Below are 18,300 nucleotides of genomic sequence, written 5' to 3'. Positions count from 1 at the left end.
AGCCAAGCCACACTCAAAGGCACTACCTACATCTACATGACAACTGGACACCTGCTAGAAGAGTACAACCTCTGAGATACAAATAGCTGCAGCCTCCAAATTTCCCTTCAGGCCCATGCACAAATGCTTCTTAACTTGTAGTTTAGATTCAGAGTTATGATATAGCTGTTAATTTACTATTTTGTTCAGTTTGAATTTTGGCTCAGTCTCATTATGAAAGCTGGTTTCATTGCTAGGCATTGACTGGCACCAATGTACACCATGCAGCACAGAACACAGATGAGACCGTCCCTGTTCTAATAGCCAGCACTCTGTGTTACAGCCCTCCCCGCAAGGTCTTGAGCAGATGAAGAGTCATGGGGAGTATTTGAAACTAATATCCAAGAAACTTTCCAGGGACATGTTTAACTCCCTCATGTGCAGCATAATTTTCCTCCTCTTACCAAGGGGACAGATGGTTTTAAAAAAAAAAAAAAAAAAAAAGGGAAAGATGGCTTTGGGGTTAAGGCACTAGACTGGAACACAGACCCCCTAGGAACAATTCACAGCTCTTGTGTGATCTTGCGTAAGTTACTTTGTCTCTTTGTACCTCAATTGTCCATCAGTACAATCGGGGTAGATGGCTACTTCCTTTCTCCTACACTTTTGTCTATCTTATCTAAAAGATTGTTAGGCACTATATATACAAATAGTAAGAGAGCCTCTGCTGTCCCACCACATAATGAGGCCACAGTCTCAGTTTAGGCCCCTAGGTGCTAAGGTAATGCAAATTAATAAACAACATGGAAGACTTCCTTGCATGGAATAAGATAGTTATGATCACCATTCTATCAACATTTCTTGTCCTTGTGAACCTGCTCCAAGTAGAACAGCAGTGAAACGGAAAGTGCTCAAAATGTTCTCCAGTCAAAAAGCCTATAGACAAGTGAGGCGCAACCCTGATTTCATTAATACACATTAATTTTTTCTGCACTTAAAGGATTGAGCTCTACCCAAAAAAACAGATTCCAAACTAGTAAGTTTCCAACAGTTGGTGAATTATCATAGGAAACTCTTGTAACCCACCATTCAACAATAAATAAATCCCCACAAAAATGCAAACAAAGCAGGAAGCTATTTTTTAATCTTGCCCGGAAGGATGCCATATATCTATTTTGGTGTGTATCAGAGGGAAGAACATTCTAAAGCTGCAGGCTCTCAGTGGAGAAAGACCAGCCTCTCACTCCTCTGTTATGCAGTCGGACAGTCCGCAGGCTTACCCCTGCTCATTTCTAGTGCTACACTCTCAGATTGGCCCAATACCTTGTCATGCAGTTGTTGGATCCATCTATGCAGTGATGTACTCGATAGGGCAGCTGATAGAGACATGATTTAGTGTGGATCCCTAACATTACTTCAAAGTCTGAAAGTTGTTCCATTCATCTGACTTTTCACTTCTTCATAATTTAGTCTCATTCTCCTAAGCATAGTTAGAGGACACAATTAATGTGCAAATGGCCTGAATGTTGAGACTCAAAGGCCAGGATCTCACATAAATTACTGCAGGAAGCAGTGAGAAAGGAGAACAGTGATCTCCATGCTGTATTGCCTGCAGCCTTGCATAGCGCTCATGTACTAGAGACCTGATGTTTCGAACTGTGAGGTGTAATTTAAATTCGCCTGTGCTAACCCAGTGCTCCCTGCCTGATATACCAGCATCACTGATGCTTGCAAGTTCTCTGTGGTGAATCCCAGTTCCTCCTTAAAACATATCTTTCTCCATATAAGCATGTTTTTAAACTGTAACAAGCTGTCTAAAATGCTAAGCAGATCACTCAGTATTATGGAAATTCAGAGTGTGGCACTGAGTATTGCTGAGCTGGACAGTTATGATGCACTGACAAGGAGTTTTGAGAGTTACACACAGTACAATGGTGCAGCCAAAAGAGCTGATGCTCGTTTGGGCTACAGCAAAGGGTTCTTTATCCAAAGCCACACAGTGAATACAAGGACATATATAGCTTGAGTAAATGTAACACAGCGGCAAAAGTGATAGGATATTGAGATATATGAGGAATATGAAAATGACATTCACAAATGGCAAGTAGGAAACATTCTCTGCATGTAAGCCAAAAATTTGTAGCATTTAACCTTTTATTTTAAAAAATAAAAGCAAGTTTTCAATCTTTAATGGTTGGGAAGAACCTTCCCAGTGTGCAGACCTATCTTCCTGAGTCTGCAGACAGGTCCAAAGTGTGGGTGAAATTCTGGTTCCACTGAAATCAGTAAGAAACTTGCCTCTCACTTCAATGGAGCTAGGATATTACCCTGTGCCTCTTTTGCTGCTCAAGGCTTTCCCAAACAGAGATGGCCAAAATTAAGACTGGGTCACAGTTTCAGTGCATCTATTCAGAAACTGATCAGAACTTCAGAATCAGACATGTCAGTCTCACTCTGCTGTTGCTTGTGGAAAGCTCTGAAAACCAGCAACTGAAGCTGTTTATAGGAAAAGGGAGCACAAAAATGGAGGTTAAAGTAGAAAGGGGAAGGAGTGGAGTTTCAAATTCATCTGACACCTATTTGCTGTGGAGGATCCAGCAAACAGCTGCTGTTTATGCATGACACTATACCATGAAGACCACATCTGTTATTTTATCACTGGCAACCCACTAGATTCTCATCAGGTCCATCGAAAAGATGAAGCCTGAATAATGTGTTCAAGGAGAAAGGCATTCAACAAGCCCTCTGGAAGAGTTCCTGGTAATGAGACATGTTACAGTAGCCAATGTATCATAGTAGCTATGCAGGCTACTGTCATGTCAGGCTACACTGTCAGAGATAAACAGCTTTCACTTAGCACATAAGAGTCATTTTACACTGAGTAGGGCCAAGCCTCATCAGTACTTGGATAAACACATCTATAGAAAACTCAGTGTGGTGCAGGAAATTGTGGTATCAGACTGAAGGATGCTCCCTAGTGAATGCACTAATGGCCCAGTATGGCATTTGGAAGCACTGCCAACTTGTGGTCATTTAAATTCCTATAGCATTATTTATTTATTTATTTACTGGGGAGTGCCAGCCTCAGTCCCTGGCCAAATTCTAATCTGGTCAATCCCATTCTGCCTCCCTAAATCGTCAGTCAGATGCAAATGACTATAACATTCTTCATTTCTTGATCTAAACCAATGTACCATGTTGCTGTGAGCTTTTTACCAACTGCTACCACTCAACCATACACATTATATATACATGTAGTCAAGAACAGATTCAATCACCACTGAAACACAGTAAAGTACTTTGGGCTCCTTCAGAATGATAGAAACTGTTTTAATGTAAGAATATTATGAAGCTGCTCTATTGTTTGAATGCTGAAAACCTGGTTCTCTTTTCAATTGCTTACAAGGATGGGGAATATTTTGCCCATTGCTGTCTAATAACTATTACTTTGTACAGTGGAGATAGAACTCCTTCACCAAGAGAACCAGTCTGTGAACTGTGACAGAATCTATGCTGCCGTTTACGACATCATTAGCAGAAACAGTGGTTTCATTAAACAGCTTTGGTTACAGAACACACATGCATACCCTGCACAAGATGCTGCTACCAAATGCACTATGTATCTTAACCTGAAGAAGAGCTCTGCGCAAGCTTTGTTGTCCCTCACCAACAAAAGGTTGGTCCAATAAAGTATCACCCACCTTGTCTCTCTAATATCCTGGGATCAACATGGCCACAACAATGACGCATACATGAATCAAAAGCAGCTTTTTAGGACTGTGAAAGCTCAGGCTAATTACTCATAGAATCATAGAAGATCAGAGTTGGAAGGGACCTCAGGAGGTCATCTAGTCCAACCCCCTGCTCAAAAAACAGGACAAACCCCAACTAAATCATCTCAGCCAGAGCTTTGTCAAGTATTACATTATTATTTCTTTAAACACTCCCCCAATTGCAGCAAAGAAGCCACAAAAGCACCCATAGTGCCTTTGAAGGCATGACAAAAAAGAAACCAGTGCTGAAAAAGTGGAACAATGAAACTTGGTGTCTGAAAATATAGAGGTTCATATCCCTAAGGTCTATAGTAACTGTATAATTCCACTGTCCTCAAAGTGTCTAGCCTGAATAGATCTGTTGGAATTCTGAACCCAATAATATCTGGTGTTGGAAAGCAGAAAACTGATTAAATTGCTCTGAAATGGAAAAAAAGATGGGAACTTGCGGCTGAATAAACATAGCATCATGTGACACCGCCCCCGGCTCCTACCTCCTTGAATATAATCCTCAAAAAGAAATTATTCTCTTAAAGAAGATGTGGGAGAGAAGTACTTCGGCTCACTTCAGGAGGAACTCCTCAGTTTTTCCTTGGGTACCTTGCATATTTTGCCTACATATTTTCTAAGTTCCAATCTTTACAAACGACAAAGTGATCCAAACTCTACAAAATGCTTCATGACCTGGTGAATGGGTGAAGTGCTTTCAGGTTTCTTCTTCTCTTGGAAGGAAGGTGAAAACTTTACACATTTCCAGTTCACATTTACACTTCTTCCAGTCACATAAATAAGTCCCTGACAATTCTCCTATATAAGATCATCTCCAGGGGAAGGGAGATGCAGAAACAAGACCATGAGTTAAGTCAGTTGCAGCCAAATATAATTCCCTTTAAAAGCCACCCTGACAAGCTGTCAGTCTGGACGGATCTGGTCTTCACTGAAAAGGCTAGCTTACGCAGAATATATCCAAGTATACCAATATAGTATGGTGTATGGGCCAACATAGTGTAGCAGCTTTCATGGTAATTATAGGAGGCTTTCAATATTCTGTTCTAACTCCAGCAATATCCAGAGACTACATGCCAAAATGCCTGATGCAGAGTGTGCACACGTGTGTTTTCAGCATACAAAATGAGATGGCACTAGGGAGCAGAGCACCATGGGAATCTTACTAGAGTCATGCTCTTTTTGGAGTCTCATTTTGGGTCTTCTTCCTGTTACTGTGGGGCAGAGCTCAAGTTATTATGCAAGGGCGTGAAGTTATTGAAAGATAATTAACTGTTCCTGTCCAGTCTATTAGAACTAAGTGAGTCACACCAACTGCTCTGAATTAAGAAGCCACAGCATGGGAACATAAATAGACATTTTCATGGAATACTGAAGTTTCCATATTGAGTGAAACACTTATCTCTTCTGTAAGCTACACTGCTATTTGCAAAAACCCTACATGCTGCAGAAGTGAGTGGAGAACAGCATGTTTTAATGAAAGGCTCTGACAAAATTACTGAATTTTGATAAAGGACACAGCACACGGAGTATGAGAAAGTTATTTACAAAGCTATTTGCTTCTGAGGCTTTATCGGATGGGAAGCAAAATAAGTTTTCATTTCAGTTTAAAAAAAAGGGTGGTAAACAAAGAACACAATTACAAAGACGAAGAAGAAATTACTCACATTGTGCAGTAACTACAGTTCTTCAAGATGTGTCCCCCCATGGATGCTCAACTTCAGATGTGCATGCCTCCCATGAGGTTTAGACCAGAGATTTTCGGCAGCACTGCCCCTTTGTCCCACACACAGGCTCCGGATATCCTTGTGCCCTGTACTGAGATATAGAGCTGCATGGACAAACTACTCCCAGTTCTTTTTCTACTGTGAAATTCTGAGAGACAAAAGTTTAGCACAGAGGGAAATGAGAGTGGGTAGTGTTGCACCCATAGAGTCATCTCAAAAAAGTGCAGTTACTGCACAAGGTGAGTAACCTCTCCTCCGAGTAATGTACCTATGGGTGCTCCACTTTAGGTGACTCCTGAGCAGTATCGCTGGAAGCAGAAGGAGCTTTGGATTTGAGTCCAACACTGAAGACAGAACTGCATTGTTAAATGCAGCATCTGATCTGGCAGCATGAACCAAAACTTAGTGTTTGCCAGTCTACAGATTTCAGTCACTGGAACACCCGTCAGTGGTTCTATAGAAGCATGCTGAGGTCATGCAGAATGGGCGAGGCACCTCAAAAAGAGGCTGAATGTTGGTAGCCTCATAACAAGCATTAATTCATCCAGAGATCCACCTTGAGAGTCTTGAGTGGAGATTGTGGGGCTCCTCTGGATCGGTCTATAAATAAAACAGTCTGGGAGATGTTCAAAGAGTTTGGTTCTGTCCAGATAGTGGGCTAACACTCTTCTGACAGCTAAAGTGTGGAGGGCATCTTCTTCCCTGATCTGATGTGGTCTGGGAAGAAGACTGGAAGATGAATAATCAGAAATATTAATTGTTAACACAGAATTCAAAATATACCTTCGGTAGAAGCTAGGGTGTGGTCATAATGAAATTTTCTTCCTGAAGAATACTGTAAAGGGAGGGTCTGTGATTACAGCCCCCATTTCCCCAATTCTTCCAACAGACGTGACAGCCACCAAGAAAGCTGTTTTCATGGCCAGGTGAAGATGGGAACAGGGAGCCACTGGCTCAAACAGCAAAATTAAGGACCAAGTTTAGATCCAACAGCTGACACAGGGGTGGGCTCTGTTCAGTAGAAAAAAGTTCTACTCCTCAAATGAACTTTGCTGTCCTGGAGTGAGCAAACACCGAGAATCCCTCAACACAGCAATGAAAAGCCATTATGGCCACCAAGTGAGCTTTGACAGAACTCATGAAGAGTCCTGACTTTTTCAATTCCAGCAGTAGTCAAGGACAGCGAAAAGAGAAGAGTAAACAGGCAAAAACGACTGCCGAGTACAACAGTGGTGAAATCTCTTCCATTTCTGAAGGTAAATGTTTTGCAAGATATCTTTCTGTTGTTTAACATCACTGTTATACCTCTGCAGAATAGGAAGGCTCTATTCCCGAGAACCATCAAGTAACTAAGCTCTGGGACATAGGATTCTCAGGTTGGGATGAAGAATCCAACCGGAGTCCTGAGACAGCAAAGGGGAAAATGACAGAAGACGCAACGCCAGACCACAAAGGTGAATCAGGTAAGGGCACATTTGTCTTGGCCATGCTGGGACAACTAAAATGGTCCTGGGTTTGTCTCGTTTAACACTCTCAAGATCGAAGGTGTGGGAGTATATGCATGGAGAAGGCCTTTTTGTCCAAAGAATGAGGAAGGCAATCCTCAAGGAGAGAGGACCCTCCTCTTGAGCAGAATTTCTTGCACTTCCTGTTGGTGGCTGTAAACTAATCCACTTCTGGAAACTCATAGGTCAAAAAAATGCAATTGCGGATTCTCAAGTCCCATTCCCATTCATGATCCTGGGAGAGGCGACTGCTGAGATTGTCAGCCAAGGTGTTTTGTAAGCCTGGAAGGTGAGACTGAAATGAGGACGTGATTGGTTATACACCAGTTCTATAGCTTTATTGCTTCAGCACAGACAGGGAGGATCTTGTGTCCCTCCTCTCCAGACAACTGATGTAGAACATGCAGGCTATGAGGTCTGTCATGACTTTGATGGATTTGCCTTTGATTAAATGGAATGAAGTGACTACAGGCATTCTTGATTACTCTTGAGCTCCAGAAGGTTGATATGTAGAAGACACACGTGGGCAGACAATTTGCCCTGTATGGTGTGTGTGTGTGCCCTGCACCCAATTATGGATGATTGATAGAAGGCTGAATGAAGGGAACACCTGCACAAACCTGGATGGGTCCTTCCACTAACTGAGTAAGTCCAATACTTAGTGAGGGGAAGACACCAGCTTGTCTAGACTATATTTGTCTGAGCTATAAATTGTCCTGAGCCATACCTGGAAGAATTACAGGTATAACCTGGCATGCTGCATTACAAAGGTACAAGCTGCATGTGTCCTGGCAATTGGAGGCAATGATCCTCCCCAGAGATCATGATGAGAAAGACATGGGGTTCTTGAAAACTGTTAATAGGTGACCCAAAGGTCCTAATACGGCCACTGAAGAGCACCATTAAGCATACGAGAAGCATACTATGCTGCTCATAAGGAGAAAGGGCACAGATTTGTCTTGTCCCTAGGTCCTCACTTTCCATAAATGTGTCAGGGAAGACATCCTTATGCTGATAAGTAGGGGATCCTTGCACAAAAATTTGGAAATCTGAAGAGGTCCTCATTTACTGTCTACAAGAGGAGCTCTGCCTAGCTCAGAAGGTACTGGAGAAGCAGGTGGTACCAGGGAAAGATCTAATCCTGGTGAACCTGTTGATATCAGTATCATCAGGCATTTGGCACCCATTAAGATGAGAGATTCCGGCTCGTCTGATACAAACAAGTCTCTTGAATATTTAAATTCTTGCAGTATCAGGTGGATTATGCTAAGGATGAGGGACATTCCACAATCAGCACTGGATTGAGACTTACTTTGATGGGTCCTGCCTAGCGGAAGTCATTGGTACCAAAGATGCTGACTCCTTTGAAGGTACCAAAGTAGCATGAGTAGACTTTGGCATTACCTAAGAAGCCTGGGTCACCTATCTAGGAACCAAAGGCAGCATAGGATGGTTTGCTGGTACAGCCCTTCTGGAAGCAGAGTGTTTATAGAGTCTCTGCTGATGCATTTGTGCTTAGGTGGTACTGAGAATGGCTTTGGTACTAAGGTATGGTTGTTACTGCAGCTCTTTGAAGGGTTCGGCATCTCAGAAGACTTCCTTGTATCAGAGGAACCTGATGCCTCAGCAGTACCAGTCTGGGACCTGAAGCTTTTCTGAAGTAGGCTCTTCACCTCTTAAGGGCCTACCTGGTACCCTGCAACATCTTTCCCTGAGAAGGTGTGGGAAAACATGGTATGGAGGTTGATGAGGCACTATGTTCACTCCAAGACTGATGTACAGGGGCCTGGATCCTGGCATACTTTGGTGACAGGACTACTCAGGTGGGGAGAAGGAGAAGAATTGAAAAAAGCCACCTCAACCAAAGTAATTATAAAATATTACTTAAAGCAGAAGTGAGTAACTACACTAAACTAAAAACTAGATGATCCTAAAGCAAGCAACACTAGAAGCAGGCATGCTAGATGCTCTGTCTCAGGCTGAGATGGTTGAGAAGGAACTGAGGATGGTTTCCCCAAACAGCTCTATACATTGTTGGTACAGGGAACAAGGATGTCAGGATGCATGCACAGGCTTAACAGGCACTGTTACTGTTCATTTCCAATGAAATCTCCAATCCAAGATGCAAGGGGTGCGTGCTCACCTGACGTGTGGTGCCCAGAGGGACACTACTTGAAGAATAAAAAAAGTTACCAGTTCAGCCTGTTCAAGCTGCTAACACTGCAATGTGCAAGATTTGTTTTTGAAAATTTAGTGTACCACTGTGGTATATTTCTGTACTTCAATTTATTTTACTTTTAGATTATGGTGCAGGTTATGCTAGACCATTATGAAAAAGTTTCAGGTACGAGTTCAAAACAGAAAAGCACTCTAACAAAGCAGTTTCTTTACCTGCAGTTTCCGTGCCATAGCTACCACCTCATGATCAGCAGGGTTGTATTTGTAACAATTGGAAAACATCAATCGGACATCTGCTGCAAATTCCTGAGCATCTCTGTATTCCCGGTTCTCCAGTTTAGACTAGAAGGGAAAACAAAACTCCACTATCAACAGAGCAAACAAAACAAGTTACTGAATGGACAAGAAACATCTTGGAACTATGGCATCCATGGAGTTCTGGGCTTCCATCTAATCTGTGCCTATACTAGAGCATCTAACCTTTGCCAAATGGAGCACTGCTTTGGAAACTTGCCAGAAACCGGAGATCTGCACTTGATTTACATAAAATGGAGCAGATTACAGCCATCCTCAACTATAACATGGAGGTGCATCCAAAAGACGACTACAGAAATAGCATACAATGAAGCTAAACTGCTGAGACCAAAATGGAACATTGTATGCTGGAGCTGGTATTCCTTCATGGAGCACCCCTCCATACTAACAGGCAGCTGCAAGCCACGTGGAAGAACATGACTACCCATGTGGTAGACACTTTCACTGCACTATCAACTCAACGGACAGTATGAAGGAACTAAATCCACTAGATTACTGGTTCCCATGCCCATGAACATCATTACTAATCACAGTGCAGGGTTTTGTTTGAACAAAGATGTGCTAAAACTTCACACACACACACACTTGAGATTATTTTTTAAAGAAACAAGTTTTAATCTTTGTTTGTATCACTTTCTTAAAAGAGAAATCCCAAACTGTCAGTAGCAGTTAAAGACACCCTGAAAGTGGGGTCAGTCCAGCATAGCAGTGACAGTTTGAGGAAATTAGAAATTGGGATCACAAGACAGTCCCTCCTTCAGGTCAGCAAGAACTGGGAAGCATTCAAGAAGGCAACATGCTTGATATTTTCTGTCAGACACAGGGAACCACATCCAACTGCCTGTGGCAATGTAGGACTTTTGAAGAGTAGCGTGGGAACAAATCCCCTGAAGATCTAATGAGGAATCCTATGCCCACCCCCAGGGAAAAGACAGAGCTTGATTAAAGAAATAAAAAAGCAGTTAAACTGTGCAGGCTTAGTCAGCCCAGAGTGAGACTGATTGGCATTACAAAAAACACAAGCCTTAAAATACACTCCCTGCACAGCATCCTCATTTTATTATGAAGTGAATGTAGTGGTGTGAAGCCCTGATGCGTGCAGATCTCCATTTATCGACACTTGTCCACACCAGCTCATTATATACCTCAATTTTTGTCTGAAGGAGCCAGAGGTGAGGATAGTTCTGTCTCCATGGCTCATTCAATCCTTTGCCTCTCTGCTGTGCCTGCCAACAACAAGGCCAAAAGTGATGGTGTTTTTTTGAGAGGTGGACACCTGACCATCAGCAACTGGAACAAGACCCACCAATGCATTTCATATAAACATAAAATAGTTGTCATGGGCACTGATTTTTGCTCACAACGAACTTGAACTGAATGTGAACCAGTAACCTGGAATAAAGAGCTTTGTTATCCCATTACCAATGCTTCAGCCATCCAGATCCTCTCTGTACTTTGTGGTTTTTCAGAATTTCCTAGCTGTTTTATGGAGAATACTACAGAATGCTCAAAGTTATTATTCATATTCAGAAAAAAGGGCAATGTTACCAGATCAGTATGTAGCAGAGCTTTTTATATTACTCAATTGAAGGAAAAACTATACTCCTTCATTCACTTCATACTGGCAAAGTTCCAAGTGTAATCTCAATAAGGGGGAAGGAGAGGAGGGAAATTTTTTCTTTTGCTTGAAGTATTTAAAAAAAAAAACAAACCACGCCTGAGTTGTGTGAATATTAGGGCTTTGAGTCAAACTGATACAACCCAAAAAATCTGAAGTTTAAAGCTATGTCCATGATGAAGTTATAAAATGACAGTGTTCCAAACAATGAATTCACATTTTCAGCAGATATGGACTGCTGTGCAATTACTTTTCTTGGATAAACAACTCCCAAATATTCCACGAGAGGGAGCTAGCTGTATCTTCACAGCAGAAGGTTTTGATTTAGATGCTCTGGAAACATGAACATTCACATTAAGCAGAACATTTCCTTTAAAGGTGAATAGCCAGTAATGTGGTTTTTTTGTTTTTGTTAAAGAAAATTCCCCTACTACAGCAATCTGTACTGATTGAAGCCCATTATCTTGGCTAAAGGTATTCAGTGCAGATTGCTACAGTAGAGGACATTTACTTTTTAAAAAATGCACAGGCAACTTTTTTCTTTTTCTTTACAAAGACCCATTCTGGAAGAGGACTGTCTTCTTTTCAGGACCTGTCACCTAATTAGTAGCACACTATGGACAGATGAGTGACTCCACCTACCAGAATTCTGAAGGGCAAGGGGAATGGTTAACAGATTTCAGACAGAGTCCCAGAAAAGAACTCTCTCTTTTGCAACACACAAGCTGGCATGTAAAACAGACTGCATTTCCCCAGGAAAGTTACTCTTCCTGCAGAGTCTTTTTTTTTTTTTTTTGCTATGTGAAACTGAGCTTACTTTGATTGTGCTCAGATCCATGGGATGTTTAATGATATCACAATAATCATGCAGTCCCAGTGCTTCCACGTCCACAGGTTTGTAGAAGGGCCATGCGTAGGCAGCATGCTTCTTGGCAAACATCTCTTTGATGATGCCACTGCAATACTTTAACTGCTCAGACACTTTGTTACTGTTACTCTTTTCTACCACATGCTGCTGAGAGTCCGGAACATCCTTCTTTGGAGGCTTCACTGGCCGGCTGCTTTCCCTTCGTGGGCCCATCTTGGCAGACTTGGGTTCAGTGGGCAGAGAGGAGGATTCATGAATTGGGTCTATTGTTGTTGGCGTTGTGGTGTCTGCTTTCCTCTTCACTCCTTTTTTTGTCTGCAAAACAGCAAATAAAACAGCAAATATGTTTTATTTAGTCTTGTGCTCTTTTGTTACTATTGTATTCACAGGATCCACCTCTGGTTGCATATTAAAGTTTAACCACTAAGTACTCAGGTGAGATGGGAATAAAAAGTCAAAAAGCTTCCTATAAATATGCATGCTGGAATCAGTTTGTACTGAGCCCTCTAGAAAATGTGTAACTACAAATTATCTTTATTATACTAGCAAAGGTCAAGACGATGGTTAAATGAGAATTCAAAACCTTTTACTTAAGAACTATGTTAAGATCAAGTAAACCTCTTGGATACGTTAGCCACAGTGACACAGCTTTTCAAGTCAGATGGCTTTCTTTTCCTAGTGAAGTCCCATAAACACTATTAATCCCAGAACACAAGTGTGCTGGCCAAATGTTTAGTAGAAATTCCAATGACTTTGCTACTGTCAACAACCTCTGGAAAATAGACTCTACTTTTAAATGATGAGAACAAGTGAGGAAATGTCTTAGTGGTTAAAAAGGAGGACTGGGAATCAGAACTCCTGGACCCTAATCATCATTCTGCCCTTGACTTCCTGTATGACCTTGGACAAGTCATTCAGGTGGGATTTTCAAAGGCAAATAAGGGGTCCCACCTTTCCCTTCTGTGCACCTCAGTTCCACTGCCCCTCTCACCCCACAGTAAAAATCCCCTTGGGATGAAAGGGACTTCACAGTGAATGTTTTAAAATAGCCATCCAATAAACCTTTTCTCTTCTTGAGAGGAAATTAAACACAAAGAATCCTGACCAGCTAACTCCACACAGTCCTTGTTTACTCACCTTCACAGGCTGTGCAGCTGTTGGGATAACAGGTGGGTGTGCTTGAATGGGTTGGGGAGCAGGGGTTGGGGGAACAGGAAGTGGGGGAGGAGGTGGAGGTGGTGCAGGTGGTTGAGGAGGCACCACTGTCATTACGGGCGTCTGGACGATAAGGTCAGGGGTCACAGAAGGAAAGGAATGAGTTGTTTGCACAGGCTGAAGATTCTGTTGTGGGTTCTGCGTCTGAGCTGGGGATGATGCTTGAGTTGCGTTTTGTACCGTAGATGCTCCTGGTTTGGGTGTAACTGCAAAAAAAATGACAATGTTTCAAACTTGCTCATTTTGATTAGTCAACAAATGCATATTTAATAATAATAATAATTATTATTATTATTATTTTGTAAATCATGCAGGTTGGGTAACAATACTTTAGCACATCCTTCCCTGAGTAATCCAATTCAGAATAGGCACTATTCAAATTTTCAGAACTTTCTTCAGAAACAGTCAATGCCCATCAATTAACAGCAGGTGTTGCTATTCAGTGGCAATAAGCAGTCACCTGAAGACATCTGCAACAGTCTAAGAGAAAGATCATCTGTCTGCTGGCTAGCAGGCACTCCAACGAGGCAACTTGAAGAGGCAACTTTCAACATGAAGTCAACAAGAACCTTAGATACCTGTGCAAAAGCCTGTGAACATATGGTTTCCACATTAAAGCATGGGAAAGACTTTTGAAAGTAATGTCAGTAATTGAGGAATTTCACCATACTTGGTGTCAACCAATAGCACTGCCTCCTTCTGATAGTACTTGCAGCAGGGTAAGGGTTGCCAGCACGTAATCTCATGCTAGGAGGTAGCACTTCTGAGAAAGACACCCACCCATCGCAGGTCAGCAGGCATTATAGGAGTACTCCTGGCAGACGTCTTTCAATGTGTCTGTTAGCAACAGTTATATTTTTATATATGCACATTCCAGGAAAAGGAGCACCTATCATTCTGGATTTTTAATTTACATACTAATCTGGGAACACCCATTCGCCCGATCACTAACAAAACCTAATCATGAGCAAAGTGACTGATTTTTAGCTTGCAGAAGTTCTAACTAGGACAGCAATCTGAAATTAAGAGATCACAGTGAAAGCCAGCAAACACCTACATTTAGCTGCTATTTCCCAGCATTGCTCTTTCAGCAAGGTACCGGACACTCTTTAGCAGGCCATGCAGCAGCATGAGCAGGACTACATGCATGACTTTAGTTAGTAGGGGTGTGTCCATAGATTAAATTTATTGAGGAAAATAGCTGTGGCCAATTTAGACACTTAAAAAGTATAGCTACCATTTCAACACAGAAGTGTGGCATTGTATAACAGTTAAAATGGCTCAAGTACAACCACGACTAGCCAAACCATACTTCTTATCGGATGCAGAGCTTGCCAAGCCAATTTGCAGCAGCCTCATCACTGAAGCGCAGAGACCTCAGACTAAAAAGCTAGGAAATCCAGACACAAACGCCAGACAGCAATCAATCAGCAAAAATGCATGTACAGAGAACAAATTTTCATCCTGCTCTTTTCAATATACACTTTTAAGACTTTTGCTGGCTGCAACTACTTTGATAAAAAGAGAAGCCACTTGGGATTCTGGTAGTATGACAGTATGTACACCCTGGAGAATTTCATGCAGTGGAATTCTTGCAACAACAAAAAAAGACTGTTTCCTTTTTTTTTTTTTTTTTTTTTTTTAAAACAGTCTTTCTGCCTACTTGATTGGCAGTGAAGTTGTGAGAAATGAATGTAAGGCTGGCCTCCATAGTGTCCTGTTAAAGGACTCTATAGTATCTTTTCTTTCTTTTTTTTTTTTAAATGTCAGTCAATGATAATATATAAAACAAAGTCCATTCTTCATAATCACAAACTTAGAACAGCGCGATCATGTCTTGAGGCTTATCCCAGTCACAATCAGCTAAATGAACAGATCCAGATTGCAGGAAGGGTTTGCATACTTCAAGATGCAGCTCAAAGAGACACTGAGTCCTTGAGGCTTCTGGCAGATTCCACTCCTCCTGGCTGTTCCTGTCACACTCATTAGTAGAGGGCACAGTTTACTATGCTAATGAGAGGGTTATTTGAAGATAATGCCCCCAGAGGGCACATCCACTGTAACACTGAATTGATGGCATCACTTCAGGGTTCTCTGATAATACACTGATGTCACAAATGACATTATGTCTTCACTGCAAGATGAAGCAGAGTGAGCTGGTCAACATTATCCTGTTGTAAACTGGAATACAGTAGACAGCTGTCCAAGTACATGGTTTGCAGAAACATTCTCCCTCAACACCTGCAGCATGCTTCATTCCCTTCCTCCACAGCTTGTCACATGAATGATCTTGTTTAAGAGTTGAACCAAAAATCAGTGACTACACAGTGAAGTCATTGTTAAATCTGCTTACAAAGATGATAGAAATCAATAAGCCATCTTCCCCACTAGAATCCTATACTACTGGTGTCACACAAAAGAGTTACCTTTCAGTAAGGTGGTGGTCAACCCCACAAAGGTACTAATTAAAACCTATTTTCAAACACAAGAGATGTAAATAACACGTTGAGCAGCAGCTTTGAGCTTGAACTAAGCAACTGCAGAGCAATGTTTTATGGAACACTGATCCACCTTTTATGGAGTGAGTAAGCTGTATAGTTTGGATGGCCCTCATCTCTGGAGAACAGGAAACAATCTTCTAGGGGACAGACTGGCTAGACTAGTCAGAAGGGAACTAACAAGAGGGGAAGATGAAAATAGCAAACAAACAACACTCATTTAGACCTAAATCATGATGTTGAAAACAAAAAGTAATTAAGCATTGTGCTAGGGACGTGAAAAAAAGGAATTCTGTAATTGCCTATGTACCAATGCTATGAGCCAGGGTAACAAACAAGCAGAAATGGAATTGCTCACTTACAAGCATATCATATCACTTATTCATACCACTGAAATCCAGTGGGAAATTTAGCATGATTGGAATGTTAAAACCAATGATTATAAGCTATTTAGGGAGGATCAAGTGGACAAAATGGGATGGGAATTGGCACTCTGTCAAAACCGGCATTACCTGCTTCAGAGTTACTGAGAAGTCAGAAGCAACTGATCTTGAATGCTTATGGATCAATGTTCTTTACCAGATTAAGGCACAAGATGGGGCATTAGCTGGTGTCTGCTACAGACCATCAAATCACAGTGGAGAACAGGATGGCTGAATCCTTAAAATACCTATTTATGACTTGTGTATATGAAGAAAAACTTATCAAAAGGACTTCAATTTGAATGACACATGTTGGAGCTCTCATGCTGCCAGTATTAAAACATTGCTGGCATTTTTAAAAATTATAGATGACAATTTCCTAATTCAAAAAATGATGCTTCCAACATGAGGGAATTCTATATTAGCTCTCACCTTGACAAATAAAAATAAATTAGTCACAGAACTAAAAAATTTAGAGATGCGATTGCGATTTGATTGCATTTGTTAATAACATCCAAGCCAGTAATATAGGTAAGTAATGTTTTAAAAGGGCCAATTTCACAAAGATGAAGGCAACTCAGTTAGAAGAAAATTTTACACCGAAAAATGTGAATGATAATTGGGAACTACTTAAGAACTTTTAACTAGGTGCCCAAAAAGTCACAATTGAGAAAGATGGTTAACAATTGAGAACACTGGATAAAAAAAACTCAGTCAAACCTTAGAGGAGAAGTGAAAACAACTATAAAAATAATTCTCTGAATATCTACATAGATCTCTCCGTGAAAACAAATGTAAAAAATGGGAAGTTGATAGCAATAAACAAACATTAGAAGCTGGGAAATATAGAAAATTGATAACAGAAGCAAAAATACAAGGAGAAATCTACGGCCAACAGAATTAAGAACAATAAAAATGACTTTTTAGAGTATATTAGGAACAAAAGGAATTCTATCAATGATATTAGCCCATTACCAGATGGAAATGGTATAGTTGTCAATAATACAGAAAAGGCAGAAGTGTTATTTATTTCTGTTCTGCTTTTGGGAAAGAGCCAGATGTACTCACAGCATAGGATGATGACGAAACTTTCCATTCCAACAATAACTAAAGAGCACATTAAACGGCGACTACTGAAATCAGACATTTTTAAATCAGCAGGTCTGGGTAACTTGCCTCCGAAAGTTTTAAAAGAGCAGGCTGAGGAGCTCGGTGCACTGTTAAAGTGATTTTCAATAAATCTTCGAACAATGGAGACGTTACAGAGGAAAGAAAACAAGCTAATGTACCAATATTTAGAGAGGATAAAAAGAATGACTCAAGTAACTATAGGCCTCTCAGACTGACATTGATCCCGGGCAAAATAATGGAGCAACTGCTATGGGACTTGATTAATAAAGAATTAAAGGAGAGTAATTTAATTAATGCCAATTAGACATAGTTTATACAAAATAGATCTTGTCAAATTAACTTGATTTTTTAATTTTAAAAATATGATATCTTTACTTCAGAATTTGGCACTGTTGTGACTGATATTGGAATATTATATCCAGTTCTGGTGTCCACAATTCCAGGAAACTGAAAAATTGGAGAGGCTTCAGAGAAAAGCCATAAGAATTATTAAAGAACTGGAAAATTTACCAACTTACAAGTAAAGGCTCAAGGAACTCAATCTATTTAAGCTAACAAAGAGAAGGTTACAGAATGATTGATCACAATCGTTAAGTACCTACATGGGAATGGAGGTTTGAGAGAGGGCTTGAAGCTAGATAGACGAGTTAAGGCATAAAATTTTAACAGTGAGGGTAATAAACCACTGGAACAATTTGCCAAGGCTGTGGTGGAGTCTCCATCTCTGGACATTCTTAAAGGATTTTTTCTATGATAAGCTCTTATTTAAACATCAATTTAGGGAAGTCCTATAGCCTGTGATATACAGAAGATGAGACCTAGATCACAATGATCCATCTGGCCTTAGAATCTATGAACTAAGCTTCAAAAAACCTAAATTATTAAACATGTGTAAACTTGAGATGCAAGCACATAATACATATAGGGAACTCAAGTTTACATGTATAGTTTTATTGATTTGTAATTTTAAATAGCCTTCAATGTGCTGCAATTCACCTTTGAATGTACAAAGTCTCAAGCACTCAGGTTGAAACCCACACCTTGCAAAGGATCCACACAAGCCCA

At 40.8% G+C, this 18,300-nt stretch overlaps 1 protein-coding gene across 6 annotated transcripts in view; it reads right to left on the bottom strand.

Moving 5' to 3' along the window:
- Window positions 1–18,300, bottom strand: part of BRD4 (bromodomain containing 4) — a 192,192-nt gene that overhangs the window by 54,368 nt on the left and 119,524 nt on the right. For 3 of the 6 annotated variants that reach the window (XM_067544621.1, XM_067544620.1, XM_067544622.1), the window contains exons 6-9: window positions 13,107–13,390; window positions 11,919–12,284; window positions 10,629–10,709; window positions 9,382–9,510 (exon numbers count right to left, since the gene is read on the bottom strand). In XM_067544621.1, the coding sequence (XP_067400722.1) occupies window positions 9,382–9,510; window positions 10,629–10,709; window positions 11,919–12,284; window positions 13,107–13,390 (860 nt within the window). The remainder of the gene's footprint in view (window positions 1–9,381; window positions 9,511–10,628; window positions 10,710–11,918; window positions 12,285–13,106; window positions 13,391–18,300) is intronic. The other 3 variants (XM_067544623.1, XM_067544624.1, XM_067544625.1) reach the window with 2 other exon arrangements.

The sequence above is a fragment of the Emydura macquarii genome, unplaced genomic scaffold, assembly GCF_026122565.2.
Source record: "Emydura macquarii macquarii isolate MOO-44397 ecotype Brisbane River unplaced genomic scaffold, CSIRO-AGI_Emac_v2 contig_1002, whole genome shotgun sequence".
NCBI classification, from domain to species: domain Eukaryota; kingdom Metazoa; phylum Chordata; order Testudines; family Chelidae; genus Emydura; species Emydura macquarii.
The sequence above is the reverse complement of the archived record's forward strand: the minus strand, read 5'-3'. Positions and strand labels throughout refer to the sequence as shown.